This window comes from Malus sylvestris, chromosome 7 (assembly GCF_916048215.2).
Source record: "Malus sylvestris chromosome 7, drMalSylv7.2, whole genome shotgun sequence".
NCBI lineage: Eukaryota > Viridiplantae > Streptophyta > Magnoliopsida > Rosales > Rosaceae > Malus > Malus sylvestris.
In genome coordinates, this window is record NC_062266.1 from 2,908,352 (window position 1) to 2,927,550 (window position 19,199).

The 19,199-nt window shown below is 41.1% G+C and overlaps 3 protein-coding genes and 1 long non-coding RNA gene across 6 annotated transcripts in view; 1 reads left to right on the top strand and 3 right to left on the bottom strand.

Annotated features, from left to right (window-relative positions):
* LOC126628506 (uncharacterized) overlaps nucleotides 1–19,199 on the bottom strand; it is a 41,436-nt gene that overhangs the window by 9,970 nt on the left and 12,267 nt on the right. The gene's annotated exons all lie outside the window — the stretch shown is intronic.
* On the top strand, nucleotides 459–3,089 carry LOC126628494 (transcription termination factor MTERF15, mitochondrial-like). Of its 2 annotated transcripts, none has more exons than XM_050298196.1 (2): nucleotides 459–1,281; nucleotides 1,572–1,763. In XM_050298196.1, exons 1-2 carry the CDS (start codon nucleotides 657–659, stop codon nucleotides 1,619–1,621), a joined length of 675 nt encoding a protein of 224 aa, XP_050154153.1. In that variant the 5' UTR covers nucleotides 459–656; the 3' UTR covers nucleotides 1,622–1,763. The 2 variants fall into 2 exon arrangements, with proteins under 2 accessions (XP_050154153.1, XP_050154152.1); XM_050298195.1 differs by adding an exon at nucleotides 2,358–3,089 and having other exon boundaries at nucleotides 462–1,899.
* LOC126628501 ((+)-borneol dehydrogenase 2-like) lies at nucleotides 2,835–13,013 on the bottom strand. Its single transcript, XM_050298215.1, has 2 exons — nucleotides 12,762–13,013; nucleotides 2,835–3,789 (listed from the first exon to the last, which is right to left on the bottom strand). The coding sequence occupies exons 1-2, from the start codon at nucleotides 12,797–12,799 to the stop codon at nucleotides 2,991–2,993; spliced, it is 837 nt and encodes a 278-aa protein (XP_050154172.1). The 5' UTR covers nucleotides 12,800–13,013; the 3' UTR covers nucleotides 2,835–2,990.
* On the bottom strand, nucleotides 14,302–16,256 carry LOC126628499 ((+)-borneol dehydrogenase 2-like). The gene is made up of 2 exons (XM_050298214.1): nucleotides 16,058–16,256; nucleotides 14,302–15,255 (listed from the first exon to the last, which is right to left on the bottom strand). The coding sequence occupies exons 1-2, from the start codon at nucleotides 16,222–16,224 to the stop codon at nucleotides 14,457–14,459; spliced, it is 966 nt and encodes a 321-aa protein (XP_050154171.1). The 5' UTR covers nucleotides 16,225–16,256; the 3' UTR covers nucleotides 14,302–14,456.

A 19,199-nucleotide genomic window follows, 5' to 3' on the forward strand; every position in this document is an offset into this window, starting at 1 on the left:
CAAAATGTTATCGTAACCAAGGTTCTAAAAAACGTTAGGCGTTAGTTGGGCTGCGTGCTGGGGTCTTGCGATTAGGCGGGTGCTTAGGCAGACTAGACAAATTTAAGTAAATATATTATATTTCGTATAAATGTATATGCTTATACTTGAGTATATATAACCTCATCATAAACTATAAAATAGAATGACATATAAGTATTGAAACATAATGAAAACATGGGGAACAAACATATAATATGTGTTCATTTAAGTATTCAACAAGTCTCTTACAATTTATTGAAAAATATAAAATGCAAGATTAAAGTTATCTATTTTCTATCGAAGTAAGTCACGACCTAGGCACTAGGCGGATGCCTAGGCAGTTTAGGCGGGCGCCAGCAGGTCTAGGTGCTTTTTTCTAATTTTCAAAAGCTTAGATATTAATCGGGACGGTAATCAGCCGATGAGCGCCTAAATGGAAGCTTTTAGAATAGTGACCGTAATCATTGGCACCAGAAGCTGCCGTAGGCCCGTAACGGTTTAGTCACAAAGTTCTCAATGCGAAGCCCATGAAAAGCTCGGCTTTCTCCCGGTAGAAATGCTAAAACCCTCTGAACGGATGAGCCGCCGAGGTTTCAGACTTTCCACCTGAAATTGGACATCGCCGGGAACCTAACATGGTAGGCCTCTTCAAATTGAAGGCCGGCAGATTGGGTTATTCCCTATTTCCCAAAACTAAAAGATATGCTGTTGGGTTTGTGGATCTAAATCCCTCGCATTTTGATTCTTCTCTTCAAAGCCTGATACTCTGCAGACTCCTGGCCTCAGAAATCTCAGAACCCCAACCCAATTTCGCAGCCAATTACCTGGTAAACTCATGTGGGTTGTCTCCGGAAGGTGCAGTTTCAGCATCTAAGCGGGTCAAGTTGCGATCCCCGGAAAGAGCAGACTCCGTCATGGCCCTTCTCAGAAACCGTGGGTTTTCTGCAACCCAGATCTCCAAGCTTGTGAGGTTGTGCCCACAACTTCTCGTAACCAATCCGGAGAAAACCCTTTTGCCAAAGCTTGAGTTTTTCACTTCTCTTGGAGCTTCAAAATATGACCTTGCAAAAATTATCGCTTCCTCTCCTGCTGTTTTGAGTGTGAGCTTGCAGAAACGGATAAAACCCACCTGCCATTTCCTTATGAATCTGCTTCCTAAGAAGAACTTCGTTGTCTTTTTGAAGAACGGCGGCACGCGGATTTTATTAGAAGGCCACTCGAAGAATGTGGCGCCAAATATTGAGATTTTGGGAGAACTAGGTATGCCCCGATCATGTATTTCTCTGTTGTTAGCTCATTTTCCTAGCTCTTTAACACGAAATCCTGAGAATTTCGGCACGGTTGTGGATGAGGTTAAGCAAATGGGCTTTGATATGGAAAAATCAGTGTCTGTCTCTGCAATAAAAGCTTTGTGTAGTAGTAATAGTAAGTCCATATGGAGTCGTAATTGTGAAGCTTATAAGAGGTGGGGTTGGTCGGAGGATGATGTTCTCTCTGCGTTTAAGCGGTTCCCTCAATGTATGACTAAGTCGGAGAAAAAAATAATGCAGGTAATGGAATTCCTAGTGAACAAAATGGGATGGCCGGCAGGAGCGATTAACAAATACCCAATCATTGTGGCTCTCAGTTTGGAAAAGCGAATAATCCCAAGGTGTTCGGTTGTTGAAGTTTTGATCTCGAAAGGATTGATAAAGGAAATTCAAAATGTGAATTTGTATTCTCTGTTGAAACCTGTGGAGAAATCCTTCTTGAAGAGGTTTGTGGCCAGATATACAGATGAAGTACCTCAATTATTGAGTGTGTATCAAGGGAGAGTTAAAGTCGAGGATGTATGATGTTCGTAGGTCAAAAGAGGTTAGATATTGTTGATGTAGTATCGTAGATGCAGCGCTGCTCATTGTCATTGGTAGCAGCTAGCTTTTGGCTCAGTGTATTTTGCTAGAAATGAATTCAATTGGTCGTCATGGATGAAGAAAAATGAAAAATCATTTTTCGTCTTCCCCTTGCACTGTCTAGCTGATTTCGTTATACGAATACTCTCTTATTTGAAACTAACTTGAGATTGACCTGCTCTGCTCTCTGGCTGTGGCGCCTTCAACTATAGGATTGATGGTCCTTGACTTTGTTCATCTTGGAATTGCCTTCGGTAGATATGTTACTTCTATTCGGTTTCAATTTAATCTATTTATAGATATGAAGGAATGAATTTATAGATATGAAGGAATGAAAAAGCTTTTGTCTGATGTTTCAAATTTTAAGCGTGTAAGGTATCGGTGCTTGCCTGTGTCTCTGTCCTTGTTCTGCTCTGCTAATACTTGTTATCCACAAATAGCTAGTCTTGTTTACAGTGACAATGGTTGGGTGGTTCATACCATTCTGCATTGTGACTCCCTTGTGTTAGCCTACTTTGCAAGACCATTAGGATCTCGTTCTGCTCAATATTTCTCGTATCCAAACTGTCTTGTTTGCACTGTTTACCCTATAGGATCTCGTTATGCTCAATATTTCTAGTATTCAAACCGTCTTGTTCGCACTGTTTACCCTATTTGTTTTGAAGGCTCTGCAGTTACGGTGAAGGTGTTTTCTTATTGTTCGGATTTGTTTTGAATGAAAGCTTCAAAATGATTCCGGAAGCCAGTGTTCTCCGAAGGTGAGTTCTTCATACGCTTTGACATTTCCATGGCCTGGCAGATTCCATATAACTTATGATGGAAATGAATGCAACAATCCAGCAATATGCACACGAAATGGTCAACTTGGAAATGTGAAAAAATACTTGTAAGAAGCCAGGTAGACAGTTAACTGTAAAGAGAGATGGAAACATATTCGGCATTTCATTATCTGAAGTTGGACTTCTATGAAACAGATAAATGCATCAGGAGGAAACGGAAGTGCGGAAATCATTTTCCACGACAAACGCTCCAAAGATGCCAGAGGAAATAAAGGATCAACCCATTTAACTCTACTCATCATCTAAAGACTCTCAGTGAGTGATTCACACAAGTGAAGCCCCCGTCGATCATGAGATTATCCCCGCTTATATACTTGGACTCGTCACTTGCCAAAAAGAGGACAGCAGTAGCTACACCATCAACTGTCAGTTCCACTCCTTGCAAGTTGGCATTTTTCGATATAAAAGATCGGAAACCTGTCCAGGCATCTTCGGTTCTCGCATCCTCGTGCAGGTGAGCCAAAGCCAAATTCGTCGCAACTGCATAAGGAGAAACGCAGTTAACGCGTATCCCGTGATTCCCAAGCTCAGCTGCAACGTTCTTGGTCAGCCCCACTACAGCATGCTTGGACCCTGTGTATGCATGTGGTCCAATGCCTCCTAGAACACTTGAAACACTGGAAAGAGAAACTATGCTGCCCTTTTTCTGCGGGATCATTGCCCTAGCTGCGTGCTTCATTCCGAGGAACACTCCCTTCACGTTAATATCAAACACTTTCTGAAACTCAGATAGGCCTGCATTGCGGATGTCTGGACAAGGCGAACCTGACACCCCAGCGTTGTTGACTATGATATCCAGCGTGCCATACTTATCGACAGTGAAATCAACTGCGCGGCTAACATCATCCTCTACCGTGACATCACAATGGAGATAACAAATGTTTGGATCTCCGTTGAGGGATTCGCACACTTGTAAGCCGAGGTTGTCCTGCACATCAACTAAACAAACTTTTGCGCCATGTTTGTGGAACAGGCGCACAATGCTTTCTCCAATGCCAGTGGCTCCGCCGGTCACCAATGCCACTTTCCCTACTAACCTGAGGAGAAGGGAAGGAACTGAACATCCATGAGGGAAACCATAAACACATAACGTGACCCAAAAATTGTACATATTTTATTTATTTCTCACACGAAATTAAAATAAAATTTTAGTATTGTGAATTTGTGGCAATATGAGAAAGCCATGTTCAAAAAATTTAGCAACTGGTTTCAGATTCAGATGAATAAAAATTTCGAGATTTCAGTTGACCACAAAACCTTGATCATCTTAAGGGGATTTTCAAGTATGTGATATACACCAGAATGTTCTGTCGTTAAATCTTTAGTCAAGTATCGAATGACCAAGATGTAACGGCCAAAAATCTGGGTGCATAGGATACATGGTATAAATTTCTCATTTGTCTTAAGTGGCGCGCTGTGTGGCCCGAGCACAGTGATAAGTGAGCAAGGGTCGCTGTATCTCCATCGGCACCCGGATGCAGTGTTAAATGAGCAAGGGGGCCATAGAAACTTCTTTTCGAACGACTCCACTCAAAGTTGTTTGGGAGCATATGCTCCTATCAACTTTACCCGGGACACACAAAAGAAGTACTTTGATCCTATTAGACGGGGGAGGGTGAAGAAGCTAGGACAGAAGGGTAGAGTTCAAGAGAGCAAAATGCGTTTAGGAACGTGGAATATAGGAACCTTAACGGGAAAATCTATGGAAGTAGTGGAAGTTATGGTGAGGAGAAGGATAAATATTATGTGCCTACAAGAAACTAAGTGGGTTGGTAGTAAGGCAAAGGATCTAGAAAACTCAGGGTTTAAACTTTGGTATTCGGGCACAAATAGAACGAGAAACGGTGTTGGCATCATCGTGGACAAGACCTTGGTACAAGATGTTGTAGATATCAAGAGGGTAGGAGATAGAATCATGGCAATTAAGATTGTAATAGGACAAGAACTTATCAATGTGATTAGTGCGTACGCACCTCAAGTAGGGTTGGATACGAGTTCGAAGGAGAAATTTTGGGAAGATCTTGGAGACTTGGTGCAAGGAATTGCTCAGACGGAGAAGTTATTTATAGGAGGAGATTTAAATGGACACGTGGGCAGGGAGACAGGCAACTATGGAGGTTTTCATGGTGGCCATGGTTTTGGGGAGAGAAACGAGGATGGGGAAGCTATCTTGGATTTTGCAATGGCATATGATCTCTTCTTAGCCAACACCTTCTTTAAGAAGAGAGAAGAACATGTGATCACCTACAAGAGTGGGTCGTCAAAAACACAAATAGATTTTCTTCTAATGAGGAAAGGGGATCGTATAACTTGTAAGGATTGCAAAGTTATACCAGGAGAGAGCGTGGCTAATCAACATCGCTTGTTGGTGATGGATGTACATATCAAAAGAGTAAGACAAAAGAACAAGACTTGGAAGTGCCCAAGAACTAGATGGTGGAATCTAAAAGAAGAAAAACAAGCCATTTTCAAAGAGAAGGTAATCACCCAATGTGTGTGGGATAGAGAGGGGGAAGCTAGCCAAATGTGGGATTCCATGGCTAGTTGTATCCGAAAAGTAGCAAAAGAGGTATTACGAGAGTCCAAGGGCTTTGCCCCACACCAAAAGGAATCTTGGTGGTGGAATGAGGAGGTACAAACAAAGGTGAAGGCTAAGAAGGAATGTTGTAAAGCCTTATACAAGGAGAGGACCGATGAAAATGGTGAAAGGTATAGAAAAACGAAGCAAGAGGCGAAGAAAGCTGTCAGAGAAGCTAAGTTAGCGGCTTACGACGATATGTATAAACGACTAGATACCAAAGAAGGAGAGTTGGATATCTATAAACTAGCTAGAGCAAGGGAAAAGAAGACAAGGGACCTAAACCAAGTGAGGTGCATCAAGGATGAGGATGGAAAGGTTCTTGCTACAGAGAACGCGGTTAAAGACAGATGGAGAGGTTATTTTCATAATCTTTTCAATGAAGGACATGAAAGGAGTGCTTCTTTAGGGGAGTTGAGTAACTCAGAAGAGTGTAGAAACTACTCCTTTTATCGTCGAATCCGGAAGGAAGAAGTGGTTGTAGCTTTGAAGAAGATGAAGCATAGAAAAGCAATAGGCCCAGACGATATACCAATCGAAGTGTGGAAAGTTTTGGGAGAGACAGGTATAACATGGCTCACTGACCTTTTCAATAGGATTTTGAAAACGAAGAAGATGCCAAATGAGTGGCGAACGAGCACTTTGGTGCCTATCTACAAGAATAAGGGCGACGTACAAAATTGCATGAACTATAGGGGTATTAAGCTAATGAGTCATACAATGAAGCTCTGGGAGAGAGTCATTGAGCATAGATTGAGGCAAGAGACACGGGTTTCGGACAACCAATTCGGGTTCATGCCAGGGCGCTCAACCATGGAGGCAATCTATCTCTTACGAAGATTGATGGAAAGATATAGAGATGGGAAAAAGGATTTACACATGGTCTTTATAGATTTGGAAAAAGCGTATGATAGGGTCCCAAGAGACATTCTTTGGAGGATTTTAGAGAAGAAAGGAGTACGAGTAGCATATATCCAAGCTATAAAGGATATGTATGAAGGAGCAAAGACTGCCGTAAGAACTCATGAAGGACAAACCGAAAGCTTTCCCATAACTGTAGGATTACATCAAGGCTCATCCTTAAGTCCTTACCTTTTTGCGTTGGTAATGGATGAGTTAACAGGACATATTCAAGATGATATTCCTTGGTGTATGCTTTTCGCAGACGATATAGTGTTGATAGATGAAACTCAGGAAGGGGTAAATGCAAAGCTTAACCTTTGGAGAGAAGTGTTGGAATCTAAAGGTCTTCGCCTAAGCCGATCAAAGACAGAATATATGGAGTGCAAGTTCAGTGCAAATGGAGGCCAAAACGAGTTAGGGGTGAGGATCGGAGATCAAGAAATACCAAAGAGCGACCGTTTTCGTTACCTAGGATCTATCTTGCAAAAGAACGGAGAATTAGATGGAGATCTCAACCATAGAATACAAGCTGGATGGATGAAGTGGAAGAGTGCATCCGGCGTGTTGTGTGACCGCCGTATGCCACTGAAGCTCAAGGGAAAATTTTATAGGACGGCAATAAGGCCGGCGATGCTGTATGGCACAGAATGTTGGGCGGTGAAACATCAACACGTACACAAAATGGGTGTAGCGGAGATGAGGATGCTTCGTTGGATGTGTGGGCACACGAGAAAGGATAAGATTAGGAATGAGGATATCCGGGGTAAAGTAGGAGTAGCCGAAATTGAAGGAAAGATGAGAGAAAATCGGTTACGGTGGTTTGGACATGTGCAAAGAAGGCCTACTGACGCTCCGATTAGAAGATGCGACTATGGGACAGAGGTTCAGGGCCGAAGGGGTAGAGGAAGACCTAGGAAAACTTTGGAAGAGACTCTAAGAAAAGACTTAGAGTACTTGGATCTAACGAAGGACATGACACAGGATCGAGCACAATGGCGTTCTAAGATTCATATAGCCGATCCCACTCAGTGACTTGGATTTTCCAAGTCTCCAACCAAGAAGTTTTCCTCACTCGGGAAATTAAGGGAACACTACCCCAACCTACATGCTCCACTCAGAAAGCTTCAACATACAAGCTTCAACAAAAGAAAATTCAAAGAACTTAGCGAAGAAGGCTTTGGTGTATTTAACACAATACGTTGAAATGAAGGAAAGCTTATTTATTGATATCCCCGATAAGCTACAAATATGTACATATACATGAGTCAAAATAAACACACAAGAGGGAGCCTTCACAAAGGTTGCTTAGGAGAAGTCTCAGCAGTCGGTAGAGCCCCAGAAAGAGAAGGCACCGGAGGGGGATCATTTGGAGCCTCAGTACTGGACAGAACCCTAGGAGGAGGAGGCATCAGAGGTTGATCATTTGGAGCTTCATTACGCGGTACAGCCCCAGAAGACGAAGGCAATAAATGCCTTTGGAACAAACCCACAAATCTCTGATGATCAAGTAAAACCTGACCATCAGTTTCCTTCATCTGGTCAAGCTTCCTCTTCATGTTTGTAGCATAGTCATGTGCGAGCCGGTGCAACTGTTTATTCTCATGCTTGAGCCCTCTAATCTCCTGTTTGAGACTCATCACTTCAGCCGCCAATGATTCAACTTGGCGGATTCGAGCAAATAGGCGTTGGGCCATATTAGACACAGAACCTGCACACTGAACACTGAGAGCCAGCGAATCCTTAACAGCTAACTCATCAGACCGTTTGGAAAGTAGTCTGTTATCTTTGGGAGTGAGAAGGTTCCTGGCCACCACCGCAGCGGTCATATCATTCTTCATCACGGAATCCCCAACGGTAAGAGGACCAGTTGGGGAGACGAAGGATGGGCGCCATATGTTGTCTGGAGAAGGCGGGGCTGCCTCTTCAACAAGGTTCAAGTCAAAACGACGGTCGGAGGGGCCAGACATTTTCAAAGGTGTTGAAGAGAGAAGAGGTCGGACAAATCAAGATATTAGAAGTGCAAGAATGAAGCTTCTACTGGTGGAGATTCAAGTGTGCTTTGGAACTTAATGCCAGCCTCTATAAAAATCTGCACTCGACGGAGCTTCAGAAATCAAAGAGGCGCCTGCTCAGAAATCGAAGAGGCGTTTGCTTTCTCAAAAGTTGGGCTGCTTAGAGATCACGAGGGTTGATCTCAAAAATCGAAGAGCCGTTTGCTTTCTCAAAAGTTGGGCTGCTCAAAGACCACGAAGGCCGATCTCAGAAATCGAAGAGGCGCTCGCTTTCTCAAAAGCTGGGCTCCCTAGAGACCACGAGGGCCGATCTCAGAAATCGAAGAGGCACCTACTTTTCCAGCCTTGTCAGCACCTGTCACACGCACACTCAGCTTTGCGGAAATTATGGGCATTCTGTCAAAGACTTCTGGGGAAGTAGAAAACACATGAATCTTACTGTTCAATCACCCACTTCCCACACGCAACAATAGCTCATGGGTACCACAGATAACTTTGCCAAAGTTCTCTGCCAAAGTTGAGCACGTGAAGCTTGCAGCTCCCACTACATCGCTCTGACCAAGAAGGGTAAAAGAATAGCAAAGAAACAGCACTAACAAAGTTTAGACCCATAAATTTTGAAGGTCTAACTACCATATTATTACCCACAAGGGTAAAGGAACAGTACCACTGCTGGATAATTGGAAAGTCCATGTATGTCAACCTCTGTGCTTCGTGGCAAGGTAGACTAGCAAACATGCCCAACCTTTACTCACATTCGAGAAAACACTCCCAATAAGATTGCTTGCTCCAAAATCGAAGAGGCACCGTCCTCCGAATCTAAAGAGCCAGACTCCTAACATGACTACTTTCTTAAAAATCGAAGAGCGGGTAAAGGAACAGTACCATTGCTGGATAATTGGAAAGTCCCTGTGTGTCAACCTCTGTGCTTCGTGGCAAGGTAGACTAGCAAACATGCCCAACCTTTACTCACATTCGAGAAAACACTCCCAACAAGATTGCTTGCTCCAAAATCGAAGAGGCACCACCCTCCGAATCTCGAGAGCCACTCTCCCAACATGATTACTTTCTCAAAAATCGAAGAGACACTGCTCCCCGAATCTCGAGAGCCAGACCCCCAGCATGATTGCTTTCTCAAAAATCGGTGAGGCACCGTTCTCCGAATCAATCGAAGAGGCGCTCGCTTTCTCAAAAGCTGGGCTGCTCAGAGACCACGAGGGCCGATCTCAGAAATCGAAGAGGCACCTACTTTTCTAGCCTTGTCAGCACCTGTCACACGCACACTCAGCTTTGCAGAAATTATGGGCATTTTGTCGAAGACTTCTGGTGAAGTAGAAAGCACATGAATCTTACTGTTCAATCACCCACTTCCCACACGCAACAATAACTCATGGGTACCACAGATCACTTTGCCAAAGTTCTCTGCCAAAGTTGAGCACGTGAAGCTTGCAGCTCCCACTACATCGCTCTGACCAAGAAAGGTAAAAGAATAGCAAAGAAACAGCACTAACAAAGTTTAGACACATAAATTTTGAAGGTCTAGCTACCATATTATTACCCACAAGGGTAAAGGAACAGTACCACTGCTGGATAATTGGAAAGTCCCTGTGTGTCAACCTCTGTGCTTCGTGGCAAGGTAGACTAGCAAACATGCCCAACCTTTACTCACATTCGAGAAAACAGTCCCAACAAGATTGCTTGCTCCAAAATCGAAGAGGCACCGTCTTCCGAATCTCGAGAGCCAGACTCCCAACATGACTACTTTCTCAAAATCGAAGAGAGGGTAAAGGAACAGTACCATTGCTGGATAATTGGAAAGTCCCTGTGTGTCAACCTTTGTGCTTCGTGGCAAGGTAGACTAGCAAACATGTCCAACCTTTACTCACATTCGAGACAACACTCCCAACAAGATTGCTTGCTCCAAAATCGAAGAGGCACCGCCTTCCTAATCTCGAGAGCCAGACTCCCAACATGATTACTTCCTCAAAAATCGAAGAGACACTGCTCTCCGAATCTCGAGAGTCAGACCCCCAGCATGATTGCTTTCTCAAAAATCGAAGAGGCATCGTTCTCCGAATCTCGAGAGCCAGATACCACAGACCACTTTTTCAAAGTGCTCTGACAGAGTTAAAACATGTGAAACTGGCAGCTCCCACTACCGTGCTATGACCAAGCAGGGTAAAGGAATAGCATTACTACTTGTTGTTAGGGAGACTCCTATATATGTCGACCTCCATCCCCAACGGACAGGCAGACTTGCAAAAATGCTCAACCCTTCATCATATCTGAGAGGGCACTCCCAACAAAGCCTTTCGAAATATTCAGCTTTCTTTCTCCCCGATAATACCTCTGCAAACAAGCTATACTAGAGCAAGAATATCTCATATCATCAGGGTTAAAAGCAAGAGTATCCCATATCATGCTTTTTCCCTGTTTTTTCTTTTGGTCTTGTTTTTACCTGCAAGACAAGGAGAAAGAGAGCAATCAGTCAGTACTTGGAATCAAGCTTCCAGCCAGGAACTGACTGCCTGGAACCCCTTACCTGATTACTTACCTGGCATTGCTCTCGAGTACTCATCTTCATCATCTTATGTTTCCAGGGAAGATTCCGCATCTGCTTGAGGAACAGATAGGGCAAGTGCGAAGGATACAAGGAAGCATGTGGAGACAAGCGTAACAGCACACGTGCCGATACATCCATTACTCTGTCAAAAGCAAAAGTATCCCATATCAGCAGGGTGGAACGTACTCTAGATTTGATGGACTTGTTTTGACCCTCAAATTCTTCAGTCGGCCTTATACTCTGGAGGAAACCAGAAAACCCTCCAGCTCAGTTCAAGAATAAGCCTGTGGAAAGTTACTTCTTCAAAAGCAAAAGTATCTCATATCATCTCTTCTCATTTTTCTTCTCTTTATCCTTCATGCTGCTGCAAGATGGGGAGAAGGTGAACAATCAGTCGGAGCTCTGATTGCTTACCTTGTCTGTCACCTCTTTCAGCAGACCCCCTAGCTCGGCGACTTGGGGGACTCCTACTACATGGTTTGTATCGCGCTTGACCAAGCCTGAAACTACAAGTAAGCTTCAAGTGAAATTGATACATTACCTTGTGCATCTCCACCAGTTAAAGATACCACCCCTGGATGGAGGAAGAGTACTTCCAGAGAAGATGCCACATCTACCTATGAGACAGATAAGGCAAGTCAAGACGACACCACACTCCGATACTTAGAAGTTTCATGATTACGAGATCATTATCCCACAATATTTCCTAATGTCATTTGTACTAAATCATTCACTCGTACTCACTAGAGGAGAGCTTGAACCTATGTACTTGTGTAAACCCTTCACAATTAATGAGAACTCTTCTATTCCGTGGGCGTAGCCAATCTGGGTGAACCACGTACATCTTGTGTTTGCTTTCCTATCTCTATCCATTTATATACTTATCCACACTAATGACCGGAGCAATCTAGCGAAGATCACAAAAAGCGACCGTTTTCGTTACCTAGGATCTATCTTGCAAGAGAACGGAGAATTAGATGGAGATCTCAACCATAGAATACGAGCTGGATGGAAAGAGTGCATCCGGCGTGTTGTGTGACCGTCGTAGGCCACTGAAGCTCAAGGGAAAATTTTATAGGACGGCAATAAGGCCAGCGATGTTGTATGGCAGAGAATGTTGGGTGGTGAAGCATCAACACGTACACAAAATGGGTGTAGCGGAGATGAGGATGCTTCGTGGGATGTGTGGGCACACGAGAAAGGATAAGATTGGGAATGAGGATATCCGAGGTAAAGTAGGAGTAGCCGAAATTGTAGGAAAGATGAGAGAAAATCGGCTCTGGTGATTTGGACATGTGCAAAGAAGGCCGACTGACGCTCCGGTTCGAAGATGTGACTACGGGACAGAGGTTCAGGGCCGAAGGGGTAGAGGAAGACCTAGGAAAACTTTGGAAGAGACTCTAAGAAAAGACTTAGAGTACTTGGATCTAACGGAGGGCATGACACAAAACCGAGCGCAATGGCGTTCTAGGATTCATATAGCCGACCCCACTTAGTGGGAAAAAGCTTTGTTGTTGTTGTTGTTGTTGTTGTGTCTTTTATCATGGTGGGAAAGGAAAAAGAAAAATTGCAAATTAAAAGGAAAAGAAAAAACAAAAAGGGTTCATGAAACTCACAGAAACTGGCTGAAAAGTTACAAACGACATTTAAAAATCCCAGATTAGTTCAACTTCAACATTAACACAATCTGCAAACCCAGAAAATAAAACCCACTAATTTAACTGAAATAACCAACACAACTTACTACTGTACAATCTGAAGGTATTACCAAAAGAGTAAAACGAACTGTAAAAACCACACAGGAAATTTAACACGAATGATTTTCTGCCGTTAGATTCAAAACCCAGATCACAGATTCACATGAACAATAAAAGCAAAGCTATATACAAACCAGAAAACACAGAAATAGGTGGAGAGAAACGTATATGACAAAGAGAGGTAAGAGTTTGTTACCTCTGGAAGCTCGGAAGCGAACCCACTTGTTCAGTCATGGTGGTGGTGGACAAAACCTCACCACTCTTATTTTCTTCCTCTGATGTGTTTCGACTTTCTTTCTCTCTCTGTTTTTCTACTCAACAGTCTAACACACTTTTTCCTCAAGAAGTAGCCCCTTCAACTTTTGTCATGTTTACTTTTTCATGGGTTAACTATTTAGATTCCGCTTATTGTATTTTCAAGTCTTTACGTATGATTTAGAAACTCATAAAACTCCTAATCCATCCACTTGTTGTAATTCATAGCCATTCAATGTGGATGGCCACTCATCCTATCTACAACTCATCTACATCTCATATAGAAGTTCTACAACTCATCCCTCTAAACTTTGTCTAACACTCAAACAAAGAAGCACATGATGAAGATGTCAAGTCAAAGCACATGATGAAGATGTCAAGTCAAAGCACATGATGAAAATGCCAAAGCTCATGTAGATGACACAAAAGCTCATGGGGATGACACAAAAGCATGAGTGTGGTAGATCTTGATTTAGCGTCTTGTCTATTCATTTGCCTATATAAGGAAGGCCAAAGTGTAAGAAGAAATACAACATCAACAACATCAAAGAAAGCAAGAAGATATGAGAGAATAGAGAAAGTTATCTTTGTACTCTTATCATTTCATATAATGAATGAAAGCACCACTGCTACCATAAGGATGTACTCCAGTCACACTGATTGTAGAGGATCCTCGTAAATTTTGTGTCTTGTTTCATTTATTCCATTGCACACACACCGCTGATTTTATAACACGTTATCAGCATAAAAATCTCTCATGTTAGTAGAAAGCACAACGCCACAAATCTGGTGAAGCATTATGTAACGACCCGTCCCCAATTATCACAGTTTTTATAATTTTAAAATATGAATTTATGAAAATGCCCTTCAAGGCAAATGCGTTGATTTTTGTTGACCGTCTTGTTGTGTCACGTAAGATCCGTTTCCTTAGTGTATTCTTATAGTACTCGTCCTTACGAATGCACGGATGTAAACAGAACGTAATTTGAAGTTATAACGAAGAAGTTATAGACAAGCAAAGATAAGGGCGAATTGGTTTGACCATCATCTAGAAGGCTCCAAATTTTGTTGGAGTAATGAGGTTGTGACACGTGTGGCTATGATGGAAAAAAAAAGGAGATAAAAGAGGGGGAGTGCTGGCCAATCGGATCTCGTTATGCTCAATATTTATCGTATCCGAACCGTCTTGTTTGCACTGTTTACCCTATTTGTTTTGAAGGCTCTGGAGTCATATTTACGGTGAAGGTGTTTTCTTATTGCTCGGATTTGTTTTGAATGAAAGCTTCAAAATGATTCCGGAGGCCAGTGTTCTCCGAAGGTGAGTTCTTCATACGCTTTGACATTTCCATGGCCTGGCAGATTCTATATAACTTATGATGGAAATGAATGCAACAATCCAGCAATATGCACACGAAACGGTCAACTTGGAAATGTGAAAAAATACTTGTAAGAAGCCTGGTAGACAGTTAACTGTAAAGAGAGATGGAAACATATTCGGCATTTCATTATCTGAAGTTGGACTTCTATGAAACAGATAAATGCATCAGGAGGAAACGGAAGTGCGGAAATCATTTTCCACGACAAACGCTCCAAAATGCCAGAGGAAATAAAGGATCAACCCATTTAACTCTACTCATCATCTAAAGACTCTCAGTGAGTGATTCACACAAGTGAAGCCCCCGTCGATCATGAGATTATCCCCGCTTATATACTTGGACTCGTCACTTGCCAAAAAGAGCACAGCATTAGCTACATCATCAACTGTCAGTTCCACTCCGTGCAAGTTGGCATTTTTCGATATAAAAGATCGGAAACCTGTCCAGGCATCTTCGGTTCTCTCATCCTCGGGCAGGTGAGCCAAAGCCAAATTCGTCGCAACTGCATAAGGAGAAACGCAGTTAACGCGTATCCCATGATTCCCAAGCTCAGCTGCAACGCTCTTGGTCAGCCCCAACACAGCATGCTTGGACCCTGTGTATGCATGTGGTCCAATGCCTCCTAGAGCACTTGAAACACTGGAAAGAGAAACTATGCTGCCCTTTTTCTGCGGGATCATTGCCCTAGCTGCGTGCTTCATTCCGAGGAACACTCCCTTCACGTTAATATCTAACACTTTCTGAAACTCAGATAAGTCTGCATTGCGGATGTCTGGACAAGGCGAACCTGACACCCCAGCGTTGTTGACCATGATATCCAGCATGCCATATTTATCGACAGTGAAATCAACCGCACGGCTAACATCATCCTCTACTGTGACATCGCAATGGAGATAACAAATGTTTGGATCTCCGTTGAGGGATTCGCACACTTGTAAGCCGAGGTTGTCCTGCACATCAACTAGACAAACTTTTGCGCCATGTTTGTGGAACAGGCGCACAATGCTTTCTCCAATGCCAGTGGCTCCGCCGGTCACCAGTGCCACTTTCCCTACTAACCTGAGGAGAAGGGAAAGAACTGAGCATCCATTAGGGAAACCTATCCACATAACATGGCCTTAAAATTGTACATATTTTATTTATTTCTCACACGAAATTAAGATAAAATTTTAGTATTGTGAATTTGTGACAATATGAGAATGCTATGTTCAAAAAATTTAGCAACAGGTTTCAGATTCAGATGAATAAAAATTTCGAGATTTCAGTTGACCAAGAAACCTTGATCATTTTCAGGGAATTTTCAAGTATATGATATACACCAGAATGTTCGGTCGTTAAATCTTTAGTCGGGTATCCGATGACCAAGATCTAACGGCAAAAACCCGGGTGTATAAATCGTTTGGATATGTTTTTAAAATGATTAAGTTCTTTTAGAGAAAATATTTTTTAGTTTGAAAAGCAAAGTGCAAAAAGCACCGGTTACGTGCTTCTTTCATCAAGTATTTAAATGTTTTTTTCAAATTTACTTGCATTTTTATTAAGGATTTGTTCTAAAAATATTTTTATCAAAAATGCTTTCAGTTATTTTAAAAACACATCCGAACTCTAATTTGCTACTACATAATCTGAAGGTATGCCAAGAGTGAAGCAAACTGTAAAAACCACAAAGGGAAACTAACACAAATGATTTTCCGCCGTTAGATTCAAACCCCAGATCACAGATTCACATGAACAATATAAGCAAAGCTGTATTTGCAGTTGCAGATTTAACACCCAGAAAAAAGCAATGAACAACAAAGCAGAAAACGCAGAAGTGGGTGGTGAGAAACGTATAGGAGAATGAGAGGTAAGAATTTGTTACCTCTGGAAGTTTGGAAGCGAACCCGCTTGTTCAGTCATGGTGGTGGACAAAGCCTCACCTCTCTCTTTTTCTCTGAATATATTCCTCTCTCTCCTCTCTGCTTTTCTACCTACTACACTTCTTCCTAAACCTTTGTCAAGTTTACTTTTTCTTGGGGTGATTCCCATTATATTAAAAAAAAAAAAGATTAGTTGTGGAATCTTTTTCACATCGAACTTCAACTATTCAAATTATTTATTTTGTAAGTCTCAATTTATAGATTATTTTTGCAAAAAATTAATTCAATTTGAAATCATTTGTCTATTTAATTACGATGAAATTTCAATGTTTTTCTTATAACAAATGTTTGTTAATTTATTTGAACTCAATTTGATGCCTCAAATATTTCCGACTTTGGCTAATATTTTATAAGCATGATTTATGAGATTCAACTTGAAAAATAGACGATTCGTATCGTTAAAATTCGATATATAGGCCTCACAATTAATTCTTATTTATAAAAAATGGGAATCCCTCCTTTAAGACCAACTCCAATGGTGGTTTAAAAGCCAAATTTCCCCATTTATTCCCCCCCAAACACCACCCAACCTATGCTAAAACATTGGGCTAAAAGCCAAATGTCAAAGTTGGGCCAAATACCCCCCATGCGAGTGGACTCGCTGGCACTTGGGCTAGTCTTGGCCCGCCCACGCTCCAACACGCCCCACGCGGTTGGCTTGCAAGGCTTTCCCTACAGGGGTGGGCCCCGCTATCAGCTGTGTGTCGGCCAACATCATCATCCCAACGGCTATAATTTTAATCCAAGGGCTAGGTTTTAAGGACCGTTGGTTGATCCAATGGTTCATATTCAAATTTAATTTTTTTAGAATATGTTATTTTAAAATACATTGAATCAAACGGTTGAGATTGAATATAATTAAATCTAAAAGTAAAAAAAAAAAAGATCTAACGACCCAAATTTAAATCCAACGGCTAAAATAATTAAAAAAAATATTGAACTCAAAATTCACCCAAAAACTCTATCAATACCTATCTATTTGTTCAAACATCCACACAAAACTTAATTTTCTCCCACAATTCTTCCAATTTATCTTTCTACCATTTCTTTCAATTTCCAAATTGTTCAACATGGCAAGAGAGCATATTAGAGGTCGTAATTGGACATGTGAGGAAGATGTTACTTTATGCTTGGCATGAGTTTGAAAGATTGGTGAATTGAACGGTTGGTGAATTGAAAGTTAGCCCAGGGATGAAAGATTGGTGAAAGTTGAAGGCTTGTTTTGTGAAAAATTTAGTGATTTTTCAATATTTATCGGAATTTAAATATTTTTATATTTAAATTTTCATAAAATTAATTTAATATGGTCTACATATTTATTTAAAAAAAATTAATTTAAGAAAAAAATAGGGGTAAATTACATAGTAGCCCCTTAGGTTTGAGGTCTATTGCAATCTTATACAACATCTTTAAAACATTTCACTTTCATACCTCAAGTACTATTTTATTTCAATTTCATACAACCGTTACATTTTCCATCAATTGATCTGTTAAATGCTGACGTGGCTACCACATGTATGTCATGTGGCTGTCAAATGTCTGCCACGTGGCAAATAAAATAATTTTTTAATTTTTTTTTTAAAAACTTGTTATTCTCTTCTTCTTCTTCTTCTTGGTTCGGACCTTTTTTTTTTCTCTCTTTCTTCTTATTCTCTTTCTCTTTCTTCTTCTTCTCTTTCTCTTTCTTCTTCTTCTGGGTTCGGACCCTTTTTTTTTCTTTTCTTCTTCTTCTTTTTCTTCCTCATCCTCCTCCTCTTTCTTCTTCTTCTTCTCTTTCTCTTTCTTCTTCTTCTGGGTTCAGACCCCTTTTTCTTCTTCTTCTTCTCTTTCTTCTTCTTCTTCTCTTTCTTCTTCTTCTTCTCCTTCTCTTTCTTCTTCTTCTTCTCTTTCTCTTTCTTCTTCTTCTGGGTTCGGACCCCTTTTTTTTTTTTTCTTCTTCTTCTTCTTCTTCCTCCTCCTCCTCTTTCTTCTTCTTCTTCTCCTTCTCTTTCTTCTTCTTCTTCTCTTTCTCTTTCTTCTTCTTCTGGGTTCGGACCCCTTTTTTTTTTCTTCTTCTTCTTCCTCCTCCTCCTCCTCCTTCTTCTTCTTCTCTTTCTATTTCTTCTTCTTCTGGGTTCGGACCCCTTTTTCTTTTTTTTCTTCCAATTTCAGGTTTTTAAAAAAAAATTAAAAAATTATTTTATTTGCCACGTGGTTGACATTTGGCTGCCACGTGGCTGACATTTGGCAGCCACATGGCATACATGTGGCAGCCACGTCAGCATTTAACATATCCATTGATGGAAAATGTAACAGTTGTATGAAATTGAAATAAAATAGTACTTGAGGTATGAAAGTGAAATGTTTTAAAGATGTTGTATAAGATTGCAATAGACCTCAAACCTGAGGGGCTACTATGTAATTTACCCAAAAAATAGCCTAAGTTCATTCTTTAATAATTTCGGGCTAAAATTTTAAGCCAGAATAATTGGAGCAGAAAAGCTGTTTTTGGGCTAAAAGCTAAATTTTCCGAGCTAAAAAATTTGGTTTTTAGCCCAACCATTGGAGTTAGTCTAAAGCCTCTTATAACTATTTAAAAATAATTCTACATCAGAGTAGAAGGACATATGATTGAGATTTAAAAAATTTCACCCAAATCAACATGGGTTTGTTTGGGAGCAATACTTCACATGAAAGTCGATTTTTCATAGCTGAAGCATGAAATAAAATTGTTTTGAAACTTTAAATCTCATTTCCAAGATCTTTGATTTAGAGATATGTGCATTTCTAATTTCACGTTCTTGATGTTGTATGGTGGGTTCCTATAATTTTTTCTCATCGATCCACTGTATTATTGAGAGTTTAGAACATTACTACGTGGTAGAATGTTTACAAAAATGAAGCACCGTGACAAAATCAAAGCCTTTATCCACAATATAATCACTTTTCAAGGATCTTTTGGGAAATCTGAATTTGTGTTAAGTGCTTATCTTTTTATAGTGCTTAAGACAAATTTCAAGAATTTAAGCAACTATACGTGTTGAAACCGGTTGGGATTGGTATCTCCAATGGTTGTTTATGATCATCCTCTCTTGAAATGAAGAA